We start from the raw sequence: 15,968 nt of genomic DNA on the forward strand, positions 1-15,968 counted from the left end.
CTAGAAGACGGACAGATCGTCTAGACGGACAAGTCGTCTGACGATTTCTTCGTCTAGTGTGAATTGAAAACGGCTTTTTGACGACTTGTCCGTCTAGACGACCAAGTCGTCTTTGAAAAGTCGTCTTCCAAGACGGACAAATTCAGACGACTTGTACGTCCAAAGTCGTGTCCCTCCCGTTTTCACACTAGACGACTTGAGTCACAGGTTTTCTTTTGTTTTACTCTTTACTATAACTATGGACTTGCAAATTTGAGAATACTCTAGATCTTCATCATTGTTCTGTTTATATTCTGGTGAAGATAACAGCCATGTCACTTTTTCTCATTCATCATCATCATCATCATCATCATCGTTTTTATTTCGTTCCGGAGCTGGCATAGATGTTCTTTATCGTTATATCGTTACCAAATTGTAAGCGAGAAAGAATGGAAAGTTTTATTTCTTTCCTGTAGTTTCTACAGGACAGAAGAGCGAGTTTGCGACAACCTCTGTAGCTCGTGAAAAATTCCCCGAGGTAACTGTATGGCGCAGAAATGTGGATCGCGCGTTCACAATAGGAATCCCATGGGAAAACAATAGTGCCAAATAATGTCATTTTATCGTTAGTCGTAGCTTTTTCGGATGAAATTCGGCTCTTGGCCGACATCGAGTGTGTTCATCACAATCATTGGACTAGACTGCTTGCTTGACGAGAGTCAGTCGTGTGTTCAATGGACTAACGTCGACCCGTGCCGCTTGGAAATTCTTAAAGAAAATTAAATAGAGAGTCAATCAAAGGTTTCTCATAATGTTATGTTATTTATTGCTTTGAATGTGGCCAGAATGAGTGGAATGAGTGGAATTTATATTTGTCGAAGTTTGAGTAGCCTGCGCAAACAGACTAGAAGGATTTTTCGCTTTGTTTTAGGCAGCCAGAAAATAACGGTATTTTTTGGCTGTGCGAAAAAACCGGATCCCTGTGTGTTAGCAGACTATAGTTTCAGCGATCAATTGAAAACAAAGCCTCGAAAAGCCTTGAACGAAGTTTATCTCGAGTTTTTTTCATTTGTCAACTTTAAAATGTCAGAACTTCAGGCATTCTATCGTAATCGCGAAGTTTGAACAGTACACTAGGGATTTTGGCAACCAATACAGAATATTGGAAAATTAGAACAAACTGAGAAGTTTCCTTCTTTTTAACTGGGCGTTAGTCCAGTTCATAGATTCGGTAGCTCATTATTCCATTTATACCTCATTCTCCCTGTTGTTTCGTTAATGAGGGTTTTGTTTTTTGCGTATATTTTGAAGGAAAAGGAGAGACGTCATGTTATGTTGTGTAGAATTAGGAGGAACGCTAGGACTGAGTTGGATGACAGGGGAGGAAGCAGGTGAATGCGAAGTTTTCGGGACGAAAAGATTGAAAAAGTTGTTCAAAAAACGCCATTTTGAATAATAGCGGACATATTTGACCGGTGGAGACTAGTGGAATCGTGGACTCTGGGGACGAGAATGGCGAGTCGCAGCCTGAATGTGCGTTTGGAATCCAAATGAACCGAAAAGGAATTTTGTAAGGATGACAGGAAGAATTTCTTGTGAGAGGAGGTTGAATTATATAGGCTGTGCACTGAAGGCAGACGGTGATGAGAGACGAGTTCAGGTATGACATGTGTTTTTTATAATAGAATGTAGTTTGCGCGTTCCCATGTTTATTGACCTTTATTGCCAGCTTTCGCTTTGATTTTGGACCGGCGATCCGATTAAAACAACTTGAACTGTTTAGTGAAGTAAGAATACTCAAAGCAATGGTCGTCGGTTATTGATTTTGGTTCTTTAAGAGCATTTTATCGACATTGCATTATGTAAGCTTATATTTTTGGTTTACGTTTTTGGCTGTGTTTGCTAGATCTGGTTTTGTTTGGCCAGAAAATTACTGAAATAAGCTTAACATATTTCTTTTACCCTTTGTTCGCTTTTTGGAGGCAAAGTTATTTTGGCTACTGTGTGCAACATTGAAGGTGATAAAGAGGGTTAATTGTTACTGATATCCGTTTGCTTCAAATCTGTTTATAAGCTCGGGGAACTTGCTACAAAACGGAAATAATTTTTGAAACTGCATAAAGCTGATATTGCATGGCTAAAAATAGTTGCCTAAGTTCATGATGGTGCATGCTCCCATTATAGTCGCTACATATAGATCTGCTACGAAATGGAATGAAGTTGTTTAAAAACCGATAGCCTATTGAATATTGGTCATACACCGATACAAGCAATTTGTTCTTTAAAAAGAAAAAAAACCTGGCAGTTTGCTGCTGTGTGAGAGTTTTAGGGCCTGTTTACATGATTCATGAATGACTCATTCCGGAACAAGTTAATCCCATCCCGATATATTTCACTCTATCTGTTTACATGATACCAAGACAAAAGTCAAGTCATTCCCGAATGAGTTCATTCCGGTTTTTAAATGAATTTGATTCCGAGATGAAACCGCATCTTGTGAAACCACATACAGAGGTCACAGTTTGAACTCAGAGCAAAAAAATGTAAATTATAGCGTTTACTGTTTAGCCCAAGAAGCAGCCCTAATGGTCAAATTGCTTGTTAAAATTGCAGATATAGCCATCATGAGCATTAAAAATAACATGTTTGTGCAAAGCATGCGCCATCTTGTTTTGATCTTGAGTGAAAACTTCGCACGTGAAAACAACCTTGGTTGAGCTGGTCGATTATGTCAAGTGGAATGTATGCAGTCAATGAACTTCATTGTGAACTTGTTCCAAAATATAAGTCATTCTGGAACTATATGTAAACAGGCCCTCATGTGCAAGCAGCAAGGCGTGTGAGGCATGGCAGCGAGGTATATGAGGTGAAAATCCCTACTCCAAGTGAAAAGGTTAATCAGAGTGCTATATTTAAGCTAGCTGATCTGCTATTTAGCTGGCTTACTAGAATGGATCGCACACCTTGCTGCCTCGCACTTTTGTGACGGCCTGCTGTATGACCCTTCTTTACTAACCCGGTGGAAGTCGTCGCTCAAAATATGGGTATCACAGAACTGTAAATTGTAGATCACTACAGCAAGGTTTTTTGGTGTTGTGTTCATGTGTATACATAGTACTTGTGCCCGAAGGGGGTACTCCAAAAAGTTTTGTACGGGGAGGCTCCGCCCCAAGTTCTAACCCCTTACCCTTTTATATACCATTTTTGACAGAAATTGTACCCCTTTCGTATACCTTTAACTGAAAAAAGGTACCCCTTTCATATACCTAAGAGACATAACATGGTCTTAAAATAGGACGTTTTCTTGTCATTTTTATGTAGCGCTTAATTAATAAATTAAAATAATACAGCCATAAATTGCGTCTGTTTGAAATATTTTAATTAAAGGCCCTTTTAAATAGCCAAATGACATATTTCCATACCCTTTCATATACTTAAACGTGTGAAATCCCTACCCTTTTATATACCTGAAGCCTGAAAAAGGTACCCCTTTCGGGCAGAGCCTCCCCGTACAGGCCATTATAGGGAGTACCCCCCCCCCCCCCCCCCGGGTACTCGTGTGTGGAAAAATTCACTGCATTTAGTGGGTTTCTTGTTTAGTGTTGTTTTGTTTGTATGCACTGTGACCAGTGATTTTTTTCCCTCCCTTCCCCTCAGGCATTAGCAGGCCATTCACTTGTTATGCAAGTGAAAGAAAGTAAAATCCCAGGTACCTGGGAGAAAAGTGAGTGGGGGGACTCCCCTGCCTCTTATGTTCTCCCACCATGGAACTCCTTTGTAAAATACTTATACCAATCAAGTGTAAAGGTGGATGACGATAACTTGCAGGACTGTCATTAAGTTTTTATGCAGCCAAACATTGAAGTTATCACCCGTAGCATTTCATTCTGAATGCAACTTGTAAAGTAACACTAATCAAAATGTTTACCTGTAACATTGAGTGAGCTCATGATCAGCCGTGACAGGTGTTACGGGTTACAGCCCTTAATGACAGGCCTGGATAAGGGATGATAACATTGTTGGTAGCTGTGAAATGAATTCTTTATCTTACCTTCTCAATTGTGGTGCTTTCAAGATATTTACTATATACTTAATCGTTTGTTTTTTTAAAGGTGTTATTTGGACTTGTGAAAATTTAAAAAGAATATTTGACAGGTGAACTCACGTAAAAATGCAAGGTGAGATTGTGTGAGTCCTTCTTGGGTTGCTGTATGTTCATCCCACGTGGGATGCTGCCTAAAGGATTCTAAAATGACCTGGGTGGGGTGTCACCTAGGATCCTGCTAATTACTCCAGGTGGGATCCCACTCGAGATACCTGCTGCTAATTCCACATGGAATTTTAGCTGTGCATTGATCCCAGGGGGATCCCACCTGGGATCCTAACTAGTTCTAGGCAGGATCTCAGCTGGAATCCCATCTTATTCTAGGTCTCTGCGCATATTATCTGAAGTGGTAATTCCACATGATCAGGCAAAAAAGATATATTAATTAGCTGTCTTAGATAACAACAGAATCAATACACTGTAGTGTTGTCATTTGAGTTTGATATATTCAATATAGTCATCTCATTCATCATAAATACATTGTAATTCCATTCGTGTGGCCACCAATGAGCCACTGGTACTGAGCATTTGCTCAGGTCAACTTGAAGGGGCTTTATAATTATTATAGGTAGCCTAGGTGATTGTATTAATGGGGTGTGGTAATAGACTTGGCCCATTATTATTGTTTTTTGATTATGTAAAATTACTGAAAAGTTTTTTCAATAACTCAATTTTGTTTTTGTTTATTTAAGGAGTTATAATAGTTTCAACAACTGATGGGAACAAAGTGGTGCAAGGAACACTGCTGCTATCATCTGCATACCTAAATCTGGAAAGGCTGTATTAATTCACATGAAGGGAGAAAAAGGTTGCTTTTTATGTGAAGATAAAGGCGATGGGGTTGGCAATGGCTTACAGAGATTTTGGCTTTACAGCACAGGCATGTTGCTCCACATGATACCCATGGAAAAGTTGTTATCCGGAATGTTATTTAAAATGGAGAACAGGTAAGTGTTACTAGCAGTTATTGTATGCTGTTACTAACCAGTTAATTATTTTCAATACAAGTTTTTTTAACTTTTTCATGTATCCAACACTTATTAATTAACATGATATATCTTCTGGTACATTACAACTTCACAACGATTTGAGAGTGTCATTCAGAAATGGACGAAGCCGCTGGCATTTTTACCTTGAGGGCTCTGTTAATTCCTTCAGGGAATACCTTCGGTGTTTACGAACATCACCCCGAAGAGTGTTCGGTACCATTCGTTTTGTCAGACTTGAAAAAAGGTGCGATTAATTTACGGGAAAGACATTTAACCGATTTCAAAGGAGAAGGACAATAGCTTAATTGAGCGACTACGAACTGGACAGTTGAATTAGTATCCTTTTGTTTACTGTTTTGTTCGTAGATGTGTGAGCGAACTTGTCAAAGTGGTTTGAAGATTTTGAGAATTTGAACATTTCGCCCAGTAATGCGAACACTGATTTGTATTTATAGAATCAGAGCATTTTGAGACCATTAAAATGAGATGTTGAACGACTTCTGCCGACCACTGTAAGCCGAGATTCGATTTTTTCGGTAAGAAGTGGCGACAGAATTACGCATTGTCTGCGATGTAAACAAAAGGCGCGTGTTTATCCTGTAACTTCCGAACACAAAGGTGAATTATGTAAGGCCTTTTTCTCAATCAAAATGATACCAAAACGGAGTGGAATGGCGTTTATCCAACATTTTAATCCAAAGCGAAATCTGTATGCAACCGGAGTTGAGTCAACCGGATTTAATATTTTTTGGCGAAAGATCGACGTGGGCGCTTCAGTTACACCAGTTACACAAACAACTAAAACGTAACCTATCACATTTTAATAGTTACTTTCTTCAAGTACTGTTACCTGGCATTATTTAATACGGATGCTTTTCTATAAAAAGTGGTGTTTAATTTTTACCGAATGGTAATGAGGTTATGTTATGGGCCGCATTTTCTCACTCGAACACTCACTCACTCGATTCTGATATCAAACCGCAATTAATTTAGCATTAAAAAGAGAAACGTGCTGACAAAAAGGTCCTTTAAACGCATTCAGCACATGTCAATCAAATCTCAACCTCGTTCCAGGGTCTCTCTCTTTCAGGAAACTAAATTGAATTTCACAAAACAAATCGAAAGAGGATCACTTCCACTTATCCTCTGGTGATAAAAGAGAAAAGAATTCGCTCAACGAAGCCTCAGAGCATAGGCTATCAATTACCCATTCACGTAAGAAAACATTCAAAGACGCGTTTTAGTAAACACAACATTCATGCACGTTTTTTTTTTCGCGTCACATCATCTTCGTGTCACGTCATCCGTTCTTCATCTTTTCGAGTCGTGCAGAAACGCGCATCTTTCTCTCAAATTTTAATGGCTGCTTAAAATAACGCTATACGTGCTGGCAGAAAAGTAAACATATTCACAAAACAAATTTACTTAATGCTAAAAAGGATCAAAGGTTACACTTAAATATTTTTTGTGATAAAATAGAATTCGCGCTACGAAGCCTGAGAGCACGAACCATCAATGACGCAATTCCCATGGAAATTCACAGGGAAATAAAGTGAGATTGTGTTACATTATTGAACGCTTATTTGAAGAAAAAAACTATCAATGACCCATTCACGCAAGAAAACATTCGAAGGCTAATTATATAGCCGTCAGTAAATCCTATATTGTCAGCACAGCTATTTTTCCTTAATTTCTGGGAACTGTCCAATTTGGGATTAAATTTGGATAGTTTCAATTAGGATTTTTTGGTAAAATTCACAATCTGTCCAATTTAAAATAAATTGGACAGTTTCGTCTCGGCCAATCAAATCGAAGAAAACACAACATGTGATGGATATTAGCCAATTAGCACAAAGCATAGCGTCAGCGCTGTAAACTGGTCGCATTGTGAGTCGACAATGGCGGAATTTTATGGAGCAAGTTTGCTACGTTTTTCTATTCCTTTTGAGCTTTTCAGCAATAGAAACAACAAAGAGAAATTTTCTATGTTGTCAGAAGAGGAGCTAGCTACACTAAGAAGCAAAAACCAAGAGCAAAACACCTCCAATAGTACAAAACTTGGGTGACCGTAAGTGCAGCGAAGCGAAGCAAGAAATCTGTCAGATATTCATCGCCATGAGGCATGAGCTAGATGCAATTCTTTGTCGTTTTTTGCTGAAATTCGAAAAGAAAGGACGGCGATGAAGTACGAACGATATAGTGGAAAGGAGTATGTCACATTCAAGAAGTTGTTAAGCTCTTCGGACACTTTGTTTACGACTTTCATTGATTGATGCAGTGTTTTCACTCACTTTGTAGCAAGCTTCGCAAACTCAGGTGAATAAAATTGCACTGTTTTGTTTAAGTTTTATTTGTGAAGACAATGCTCTGAGTGAATTGCATGTGCTGTGTTATGCCTACTATTGTTGAATGCTTTTCCCGTTCTGGACATAAGTTTTGTTGTTTATGCTGGATTCACTGACTACAAGCTATATAATTAATATGTAACCGGACTACATGCTTGTCCAATTTTGGAAATAATTAGATTCAAAAAATTCCTCTGACAGCCAAATTGGACTCGGCCTACGGCCTCGTCCAATTTTGGCTGCCCTCGTAATTTTTTTCATCAAATTATTTCCAAATTGGACAGCATGTAGTCCAATTACGTATACAAATTAAGTGAGATTGTGACATTACTGATAGCACCAATGAACTACATATAGTTACGCTTAAAAACTGTTAAAATTATTACGCTCGCCTTGTGACGTGTTTTAGTCAACACAACATCCACGGCACGTTTTTGTTTCGCGTCACGTCACCTCGTGTCACGTCATCCGTTTTTCATCTTTTTGACTCGAGCAGATACACGAAGTGCTCGGGCGTATCTTTTCTCTCAATTTTTTTTCGCTGCTCAAAAATAACGCTATACGTGCTGACAGAAAAGTAAACATATTCACAAAACAAATTTACTTAATGCTTAAAAGGATCAAAGGTAATACACTAACCGGTAAATATTTTGGTTGTGAAAACTGAATAGCGCTACGACCCCTGAAAGCACGAGCCATCAATGTCGCAACTCACGTGGAAAAATAAAGCAAAGTGAGATTGCTTTACTTTATTGGACACTTATTTAGAAAAAATGCGGAGGTCGGCACTTCATCCATCGAATTACCATGAGGTTGCTCGAAGAGCCTTTGATTCGTGTCAAATCTTGAAGCTTGATCAAAAACATTCCGCGCCGACATATGAAATCAACAACTCAGAAATTCGAGTTTTAAGTTTTGCTTTCGATAATTTAAAACCAAGGAACTGAAGTTATCCGTGAGACAAGCAGGGAAATATTTTTCTCAATTCACAGAAAAAAATCCTCGAAGTGTATAGACAAGAAATCGAGATTATTTTCGCCCGAGAAACTTTCATTTACACAAGTGACAGCAATGTTTACATTTGCAGTTGCGAGCGAGACGATTGTTTGAGTCGAAGGTTGTTGTACAGGATTTTAACTTTATTTTGCGAGGTTCAGTGCATTTCAGCAATGACAACAACGGGATTGTTACAGTGTCAGTGCTAAGCAAACATTGTTTTAAATACTACTTGGTATATTTTTTTTTAGTGGTCCCCGCGCCACGCCACATTTTAAACTCCCGCAAAAGTTGTTCGCTTCTTGCCGCCGGCTTGCAGCACGCTAAACAGTGACATTTCAGAATCAATCAAGCGGCAATTTTATTGAACTTCGCAAAACAAAAGGAAAAAGTCTCACCTACATCAAAGCGTTAGCGCTCTTTAGGCTCTTCGGAAATATGCCACATTCTCGGCAAACTACTCGGCGGGAATATGTACATATGTAATGAGCTAGAACAATAGACTGAATATATGAATTCTTAAGGACGGCAAAATTTGCGGTACACACTCAAATCGAAATGAAGTTGTCATGTATTTTATTTATTAATATTATTATTGCTGTCAATCATATGGAGGTGATATCCTGAAGGGAGAGATGAAATGAAAGTGAAGTCCGTCTGATCAAAACCAGTGAAGTTGATAATGACATGCCTTGACCACTTTATAAATAATTATACTGAATATTTTCAAGTGCTGAATCGATTTTTTTTTATTGAGGTCAATGGGATAAATGGTGCTTCTGTGTCTTTGCTGTTTAAATAATTTGACCTTGTGGTGTGTTAACTACAATTGTCAAGGTCATTAAAAATTTTAATTATTGAATATCAAGTTAATAAATCATTAAAATGATTTATAAACTTGATATTCAAGCTTCAGAAAGCAGAAATTAGCCTCTCTACTAGTATTGAAAGGTGTCTTAGTTAATTACTTGCTTCACTACAGTATGCAAATGACAGCTATCACAATTCTTGTGAGTGAGCAGATAACATCAAAACAGCTAATAATGATTAATAAATGCATTTATATGGCAGATTTTCCATATGTATTATGTTCAAATAAGCTGATGAACTGTTGGACAATTTCTACAGATTGACGGCAGTACTTTATGGTTAGATATGAATTGGTTGATGCTTTGGCATACACTTTTCATGTCAGTGCACCTGCATAACTCATAAGTGCACAGCTAATAGTATTTCCGAAATGATTCGATTTAGCACCCGGGGGGCTTATTTACTTTTGGCACCTCATGGAAGGGCGCTTATTGAGACAGGGCACTTATTTAATTTTTTGAGAAAAAACCAACGTTCAAAACAAAACTTATAAATATATATTGAAATAACTAACAATAACAGAAACTGTCAGTAACAAATTGTTGAAAGTTCAGTTACTTTTAAAAGAATTGTTTATTTTAGCAGTAAATATATACATGTTCGGTAAGGTGAATGTTCGTGAGTTTACTATCTATTTGACATTGATGACATTTTCGTTCCCAGAGGCCGCAATCCTTTTGGGAACGAGAATGCATCGATGACTTCAATAGGGGTGGTTATCCACAATAGGGGGGGTTATTAAAATAGAGGCTCATAACAATGGGGCACTTATTAGAATAGAGGCTCTTATTGGAATAGGGGCGCTTATTGACAAAAACACATTCGAAGGGGGGCGCTTATTCGGAAGGGGGCGCTTATTGGAAGGAGGGCGCTAAATCGAATCATTACGGTAACCAACATTGTTTGGCTTTTTCACTGCCACTGGAAGTGTGGAACTAAACTAATACACCAAAATGTTGCATAGAGAAAGTGCTTTACTCACTCTATTATTTAGCAGTATATCAGCGTGAACTGTTGTCTTTTTGCACGGTCACATGTGCCGAATTTAATTGCAAGGCTGTTTTATGTTATAATTTATTTCTCAATTGTGTTTACAGAAAATGTCAATACTTCCTCCACAGAAGGGATTGGGAATTCCTCAATTGGGAGGGGTCTCAAAGGCCAAAACGGTAAGGAAAGGTATGAAGCTAAATTGGATTTCCGGAGGGTTCCCTCAGGTTGGGAGTGGGGGGGGGGGGGGCTTAGGAAAAATTCCTTCTGTGAGGGAGTTATGAATCACTTTTCTTCAGTTAAGCAAAATATTATTTTCTGTTAAAAAAATAGGGCGTCAGATGTCAATATTTCTAACTGCTGGAAACAGTATGATGATCAACTTGAAGCAAAAAGCGATAATGATTGTTTGAATTCTTTGTTAGACCATGTGTAGGGGTGGGTAAGGTGGGGTGTAAACTCCGTTGAAGGGTAGGTGCTGAGGTAATTGGCCCTTTGAGAACTAAAGATGCACACAGTGTCCCTTTCCCATTCCCCAAAGATCACTTGGTTTCCTGTTGTCTCTGGTGGGGTAATAGAAGGGATTTTTTTGTCTAAATCATGAATTATCAACAACAAACATCGGGGATGGTGTGGTCCAACTTCTACAACAATAAAATAAAGACTTTTTGATTTTGTATCTTTTTTTCTCACTTAATGATTAATAATAATGTTACAAAAAATTCCTTTAATATAGAAAAGTGGAAAACAGACGTTATAGTAAAAAACGTTCGGTTTTTATTTGTACATATTATAGCCTTTTAACCTTTTTTTAAAAAAAATTACATCTTAGCGAACATTATGTTGAGTAAAATTTGTATAAGTAATTGTGGGTACTTGCAGTGATTCTATAAAGTTAGCCTTTTAAAATAGTAAGCTAAAAGGATTAGGCTCGAGATGGGATTTAAAGTTGGAACCTGGTCTTACCAATGCAGTACTGTATGATGCTTTTAGATGCCACTGAACCAACATTGATAATTTTGCATGCCTTGATAATTTTGATAATGGTAGAGCATCAGAGTAATATCGAAAAGTTTCAGGTACATGTATGAAGCTGATGTCAAGTGCGATTTTTGTTGTAGATTTGTTTGGAATCTTATGTTAAGCCGCTTCAGACTTGAAATTGATAAAGCTCTTTGGTAGTGATTGCTGGCTGAGAAGGCTGTAGGCTAACAGAGTTTCTCATTCCTAAAATCTGCAATTTGAATTAAGTTATGCACAAAGCTGTGGTATAAAAAGACAGTAAACGCCAAGAAAAATACATTTTTGCACCGTGTTTTCCAGCATGATAAATAGATCAAGTTATGTTGATTTGGACGCAAAGTTATTGATATTTTTGTTACTATGGGGGGCACCCATGGAGGGGAGGGGGGCAGCACATTGTGTTGTTTCGAACAAAATTTTTCTTGTTGTGTGTGGAAGCATTTCATCTGTTCGCTAAAATCTGCTTTTGTTCACGTGTTGCCAGTTATGTTTTCCTCTTGTTTGTATATCCCCAAAGGCTATTTCGATTAAAGGCAAACGTCAGTTTACCATTTTTAACCAAGCCAAAGTTGCAAAGTGCCCAGCCGTCGCGACTGACAAATACAGCATTTCTTCCGCGAAAATAAAAAAAAAATGCTTGAACTGAAAGACGTTTGCATTCTTCCATGATATGTTCGAACAACAATGCCCAGGATAAACCTTCTACTCATACTAACTTCATGCAAAAAAGTCGATATCTCGAAGAGATCTTTGATTTATTTCAAAATTTAACTTCCCTTAAGGTAAACAACCAACTGGCAAAGTTTGGTTGGAAATCTATGAGCAGTTCTATTTCAAGGAAATTACCTTAAGGTCTCTATTCAGAATTCTTGCAATACATAGTTCCGTTGTGAAGGCCTTACTTACAATTTTAGTGGCATTTTGTGGAAGTGCCGGGAGTAGACGAATGGTGACACCAAAAAATTTCCATACAGATAGCGCATCCAATTTTTTAATAAGTGCCACACTCGCGATCCAATAAGCGCTGCATTTGAGGCGCAAAAAAATATAATAAACAGCGCCGCGCTTATTCGAATAAATACCGTAACCTGATGATAGTACTAGTGGCTACGTGCATATCAATCAGGATGTGAAAGGTATGGGAAGCTTTGTGGTAAATTGACAATTTCTTGGGAACTTAATATTAGATGCACCAGTGTATGCAACAGTATCAACGCATACCGAAAAATAAGGGTTATAAGTGCTCCTGCTTATAATCGTGTCTAGTTATAAGCTCATCTACATGGAAACAAAAAAACATCCGGGTATAAGCTCCCCTCCCCCCCCCTATGGTAGATGTCAGTACTGAATAGGGCTAAATGTTGCTTTACAGTACACACTCTTTTATCGGACACATATATGGACAGGTGCTTTGTTGCGCATTTTATTTGATTTTTGATTTTTGTGTTGGTCCCCTTTTTTATTCTATTTTACTGTACCTTTTATTGGGATTACACGCCTCCCATGCCTCACTGCCTCGCCTCGCATACCCCGCTGCCTCACATATTTGGAATACTCTAACGCAGTTATCCTTCAACAACACCATTCCATTCCTTAGCTCTAGGTCTCTATGGCTGCGGTCACTTTTACGACGTAACTAAAGTTTAACTATAGTTAGTCTCAAGTTACGTGACGTCACACCTAACTATAGTTAGTGCTTTCTGTCGTCTTGGAGGTCACACCAATGCAGTTAACTATGGTCAGTTCTGATTAGGTTGTGAATAATTTGGTATTTAAATTAGTTCATGACAGCCCTTGTTGTTCATCTGTGTCCAGTTTTTCCTCTATTTTTTCTATTTTTGCACGGCATTTCGGCGTTGAAGAAAATAAAATGAAGAAAGGATGCTAGAAACCGAAGAATTCAAGCTATATTTTTGCTAAAATTGATGATATGTAATTTCTTGGCATGTTGTTTTTCTTGTTTTCCTTCCCTTGACCCTTTGTTTTGCATATTTATGTTCATCTCGCACGTGCGAAAAGAATTGTCGCATTCTGATTGGCTTTTCGTTTGTAAACTTAAGACTAACCCATGAACCTTGCTTGGGTATAACTATAGTTAGTGTGTATTGTTTTGGATCAGCGAGGCGTAAATTTTCTAACTATAGTTAGGGCGAACAGAGAAGCGGTCACATTACCGAAATAGCTAACTATAGTTAACGCCGTCCTAACTATAGTTAGCAGTCCAGATGTGACCGCAGCCTATATCTCCAACATAATTCTCAGACACTTAACTATTGTTAACAAAATCAATTTGCTATCCAGTCCTTGATAACCAAAATATTAAATGTCAGCCGATTTCATATCATCTTAAAGAAATTTACTAGCCTCCTACAAACTCAACTTATCTTGTTATCTTCGTTCTAAAACTTAAAAGGATCTTTCTCTCATTTTATTCAGTTGCAGAGCAAGAAAATACATGGTTCACAACAAGTCAAGTATACAAGAATTAAAGGCAACAACTAACGAAATGGATCCACAAGAAAGAACCATCTCACAATTATCAAGAAGGATTATAGTTCAAACAAAATCCATGGATTCTGACTCAACTTTATCAGCTGATCTGACGTTCCACCTCTACAGAGTAATGCATCACACTCGCGAAGCAACTAAAATATAAAACAAAGTAAACAAAAAGCCAAAAGAACAAACTGCCGTGCAGTTATTAATACTTCACATCTGTAGAGGAATTACACTTCTTGCTTCAGTCCATTTGCCTTCTGCTTTAAAATAAAAATGTTCTTAATCGACACACGAACTATACGCAATCGCGTACTTCTGTTTCAGGGATAAAAGTCTTCAGTTTGTAAATTCTGCAACTCACTTGAAGTTAACTAGAGCCATGTGATTTGTCTAACAACGTCACGGCCCAAACGTCACTCGACTTACATAATGAAATACACTTTTTATTTATTTAAAATGAAAAATCTCAATGAACTGTACTCACAGCTGGTGATTACAATGAAAAGCAATGATTGTACTCTGTATATAATATATTACTTACATATTGCTATTTCCATAATATTTCACACTCTAGCCATTAACTGTGCCTGACAACAATCCATGATAATAATCCATCTTCCCCATAATTTTTTTACAAACCTAAAAAAAGCGTCTCTCTCCCAGCAAGTCACACAACCGCACGTTTTGTCCCTCGTCTAAACCAGCCAACGATTACCTACATAAAGCTCGCAACCACACTCACCATCAAGCAAACGAAAAGTAACTTTTCCATTTCTTCTGTATGACTTGCACAACCGTCTTTACTCCTTTGAAACAACTCCTTATATTAATCGAATATACAGAATAACCACGGCCAAAAAACCTACCATTTTCACGTTGTACCGACATACATGTATATATAGACCTGTATAATACACTAAGAAGTTCACAAAGCGTCGATGAAAATGACTTAGAAAATTTAAAACCCTTTTTCAAACTTTCTCTAACCGCACCTTACCGGCAACCGAAACGTCCTTTCTACACAAAAATATACGAAATGACCTCCGTCCAAAAAGAATCGCCTTTTCAGACTGAAGGTAACTAATATCATCAAAATTTCGCCACAGGACGAACACGAAAGCATTCAGAAAAATCACAATTACACCTTTACAATTATCTTTCAAAGTGTCTCGTCATTTCCCGCCCAGTTTTAAGCTTCTTTAAGCTTCTTGTTTTACTATATTTATAGCCTTGCAAATTTGAAAATACTTCAGATTTTCATCATTATTCTGTTTCTGGTTTTCTTTACAAACACCCATTCAAATTCGCGTCAAAAAATAATTTTGCCTGAAACTCTGGCAACTGAAAGACTTAACCGAGGCTAGAACTTTCTGGCCGCGTTAGGGGCCATTCCGCTGCAACGTCTGAAAAATTAGAAAAATAGGCATTTTTCGAGTTGCTGTCAAATATTTCTTTTGCATCGAGCACCGACTATGTCAACTTGCTCAACTCTACTCTACACAGCCGAAAAGTGTATTTCTTTATCTGCTAAAATATGCAAAATCAAATGTACGTTTTCAGTATTTCAAAAGTCATGACCATTTGTATCAGCATATGTGCGAGTAATGACGATAATATAATCGAAAATGTTATTACTCGCACTTGCTGATACAAACGGTCATAACGTTTGAAATACTGAAAACGTACAACTGATTTTGCATATTTTAGCAGATAAAGGACTACACTTTTCGGCTGTGTAGAGTATAGTTATCAACAAGGTCCCGAAATTGAACTATTTGCCTCTAAATCAAGGCCATTTTTCAACCTCTGTTTGATGCCGATCAGAAGTGGTCATTATGTCCTTGATTTCGCATTTCCAGATATATCGAGGGGAAAGATGCTACTTTCTAAGAAAACTAGAAATGTCTTTATAAACAAATTGATATAAAAAATGTCGGTGTTCAATGCAAATAAAATATTTGACAGCGGCTCAAAAAATGTCTATTTTTCTAATTTTTCAGACATTGCGGCGGCGCGCGCGCGGGTCCTGAAGGGACAAAATATTTGATGGCTCCTAACGCGGCCTGAAAATCATTTTAAATCAAACCAAGTCCGTTTTTGTTCTATCCTCGGTAAAGTCTTTCAGTTGCCAGAGTTTAAGGCAAAAATATTTTTTGACGCGAGTTTGAGTGG

The 15,968-nt window shown here is 37.8% G+C and overlaps 2 protein-coding genes across 4 annotated transcripts in view; one reads left to right on the forward strand and one right to left on the reverse strand.

Moving 5' to 3' along the window:
- The window catches only part of LOC144651021 (acyl-coenzyme A synthetase ACSM4, mitochondrial-like), a 77,864-nt gene that overhangs the window by 6,986 nt on the left and 54,910 nt on the right, over positions 1-15,968 (reverse strand). The gene's annotated exons all lie outside the window — the stretch shown is intronic.
- Positions 1,234-14,728, forward strand: LOC144651037 (uncharacterized). 3 transcript variants are annotated; one of them, XM_078510897.1, is made up of 5 exons: positions 1,234-1,639; positions 4,092-4,157; positions 4,777-5,031; positions 10,382-10,453; positions 13,734-14,728. In XM_078510897.1, the coding sequence occupies exons 3-5, from the start codon at positions 4,877-4,879 to the stop codon at positions 13,951-13,953; spliced, it is 447 nt and encodes a 148-aa protein (XP_078367023.1). In that variant the 5' UTR covers positions 1,234-1,639; positions 4,092-4,157; positions 4,777-4,876; the 3' UTR covers positions 13,954-14,728. The 3 variants fall into 3 exon arrangements, with proteins under 3 accessions (XP_078367023.1, XP_078367024.1, XP_078367025.1); XM_078510898.1 differs by lacking the exon at positions 4,092-4,157; XM_078510899.1 differs by lacking the exon at positions 10,382-10,453 and having other exon boundaries at positions 1,239-1,639.

This window comes from Oculina patagonica, chromosome 4 (assembly GCF_052425735.1).
Source record: "Oculina patagonica isolate OP01 chromosome 4, crgOcupat, whole genome shotgun sequence".
NCBI lineage: Eukaryota > Metazoa > Cnidaria > Anthozoa > Scleractinia > Oculinidae > Oculina > Oculina patagonica.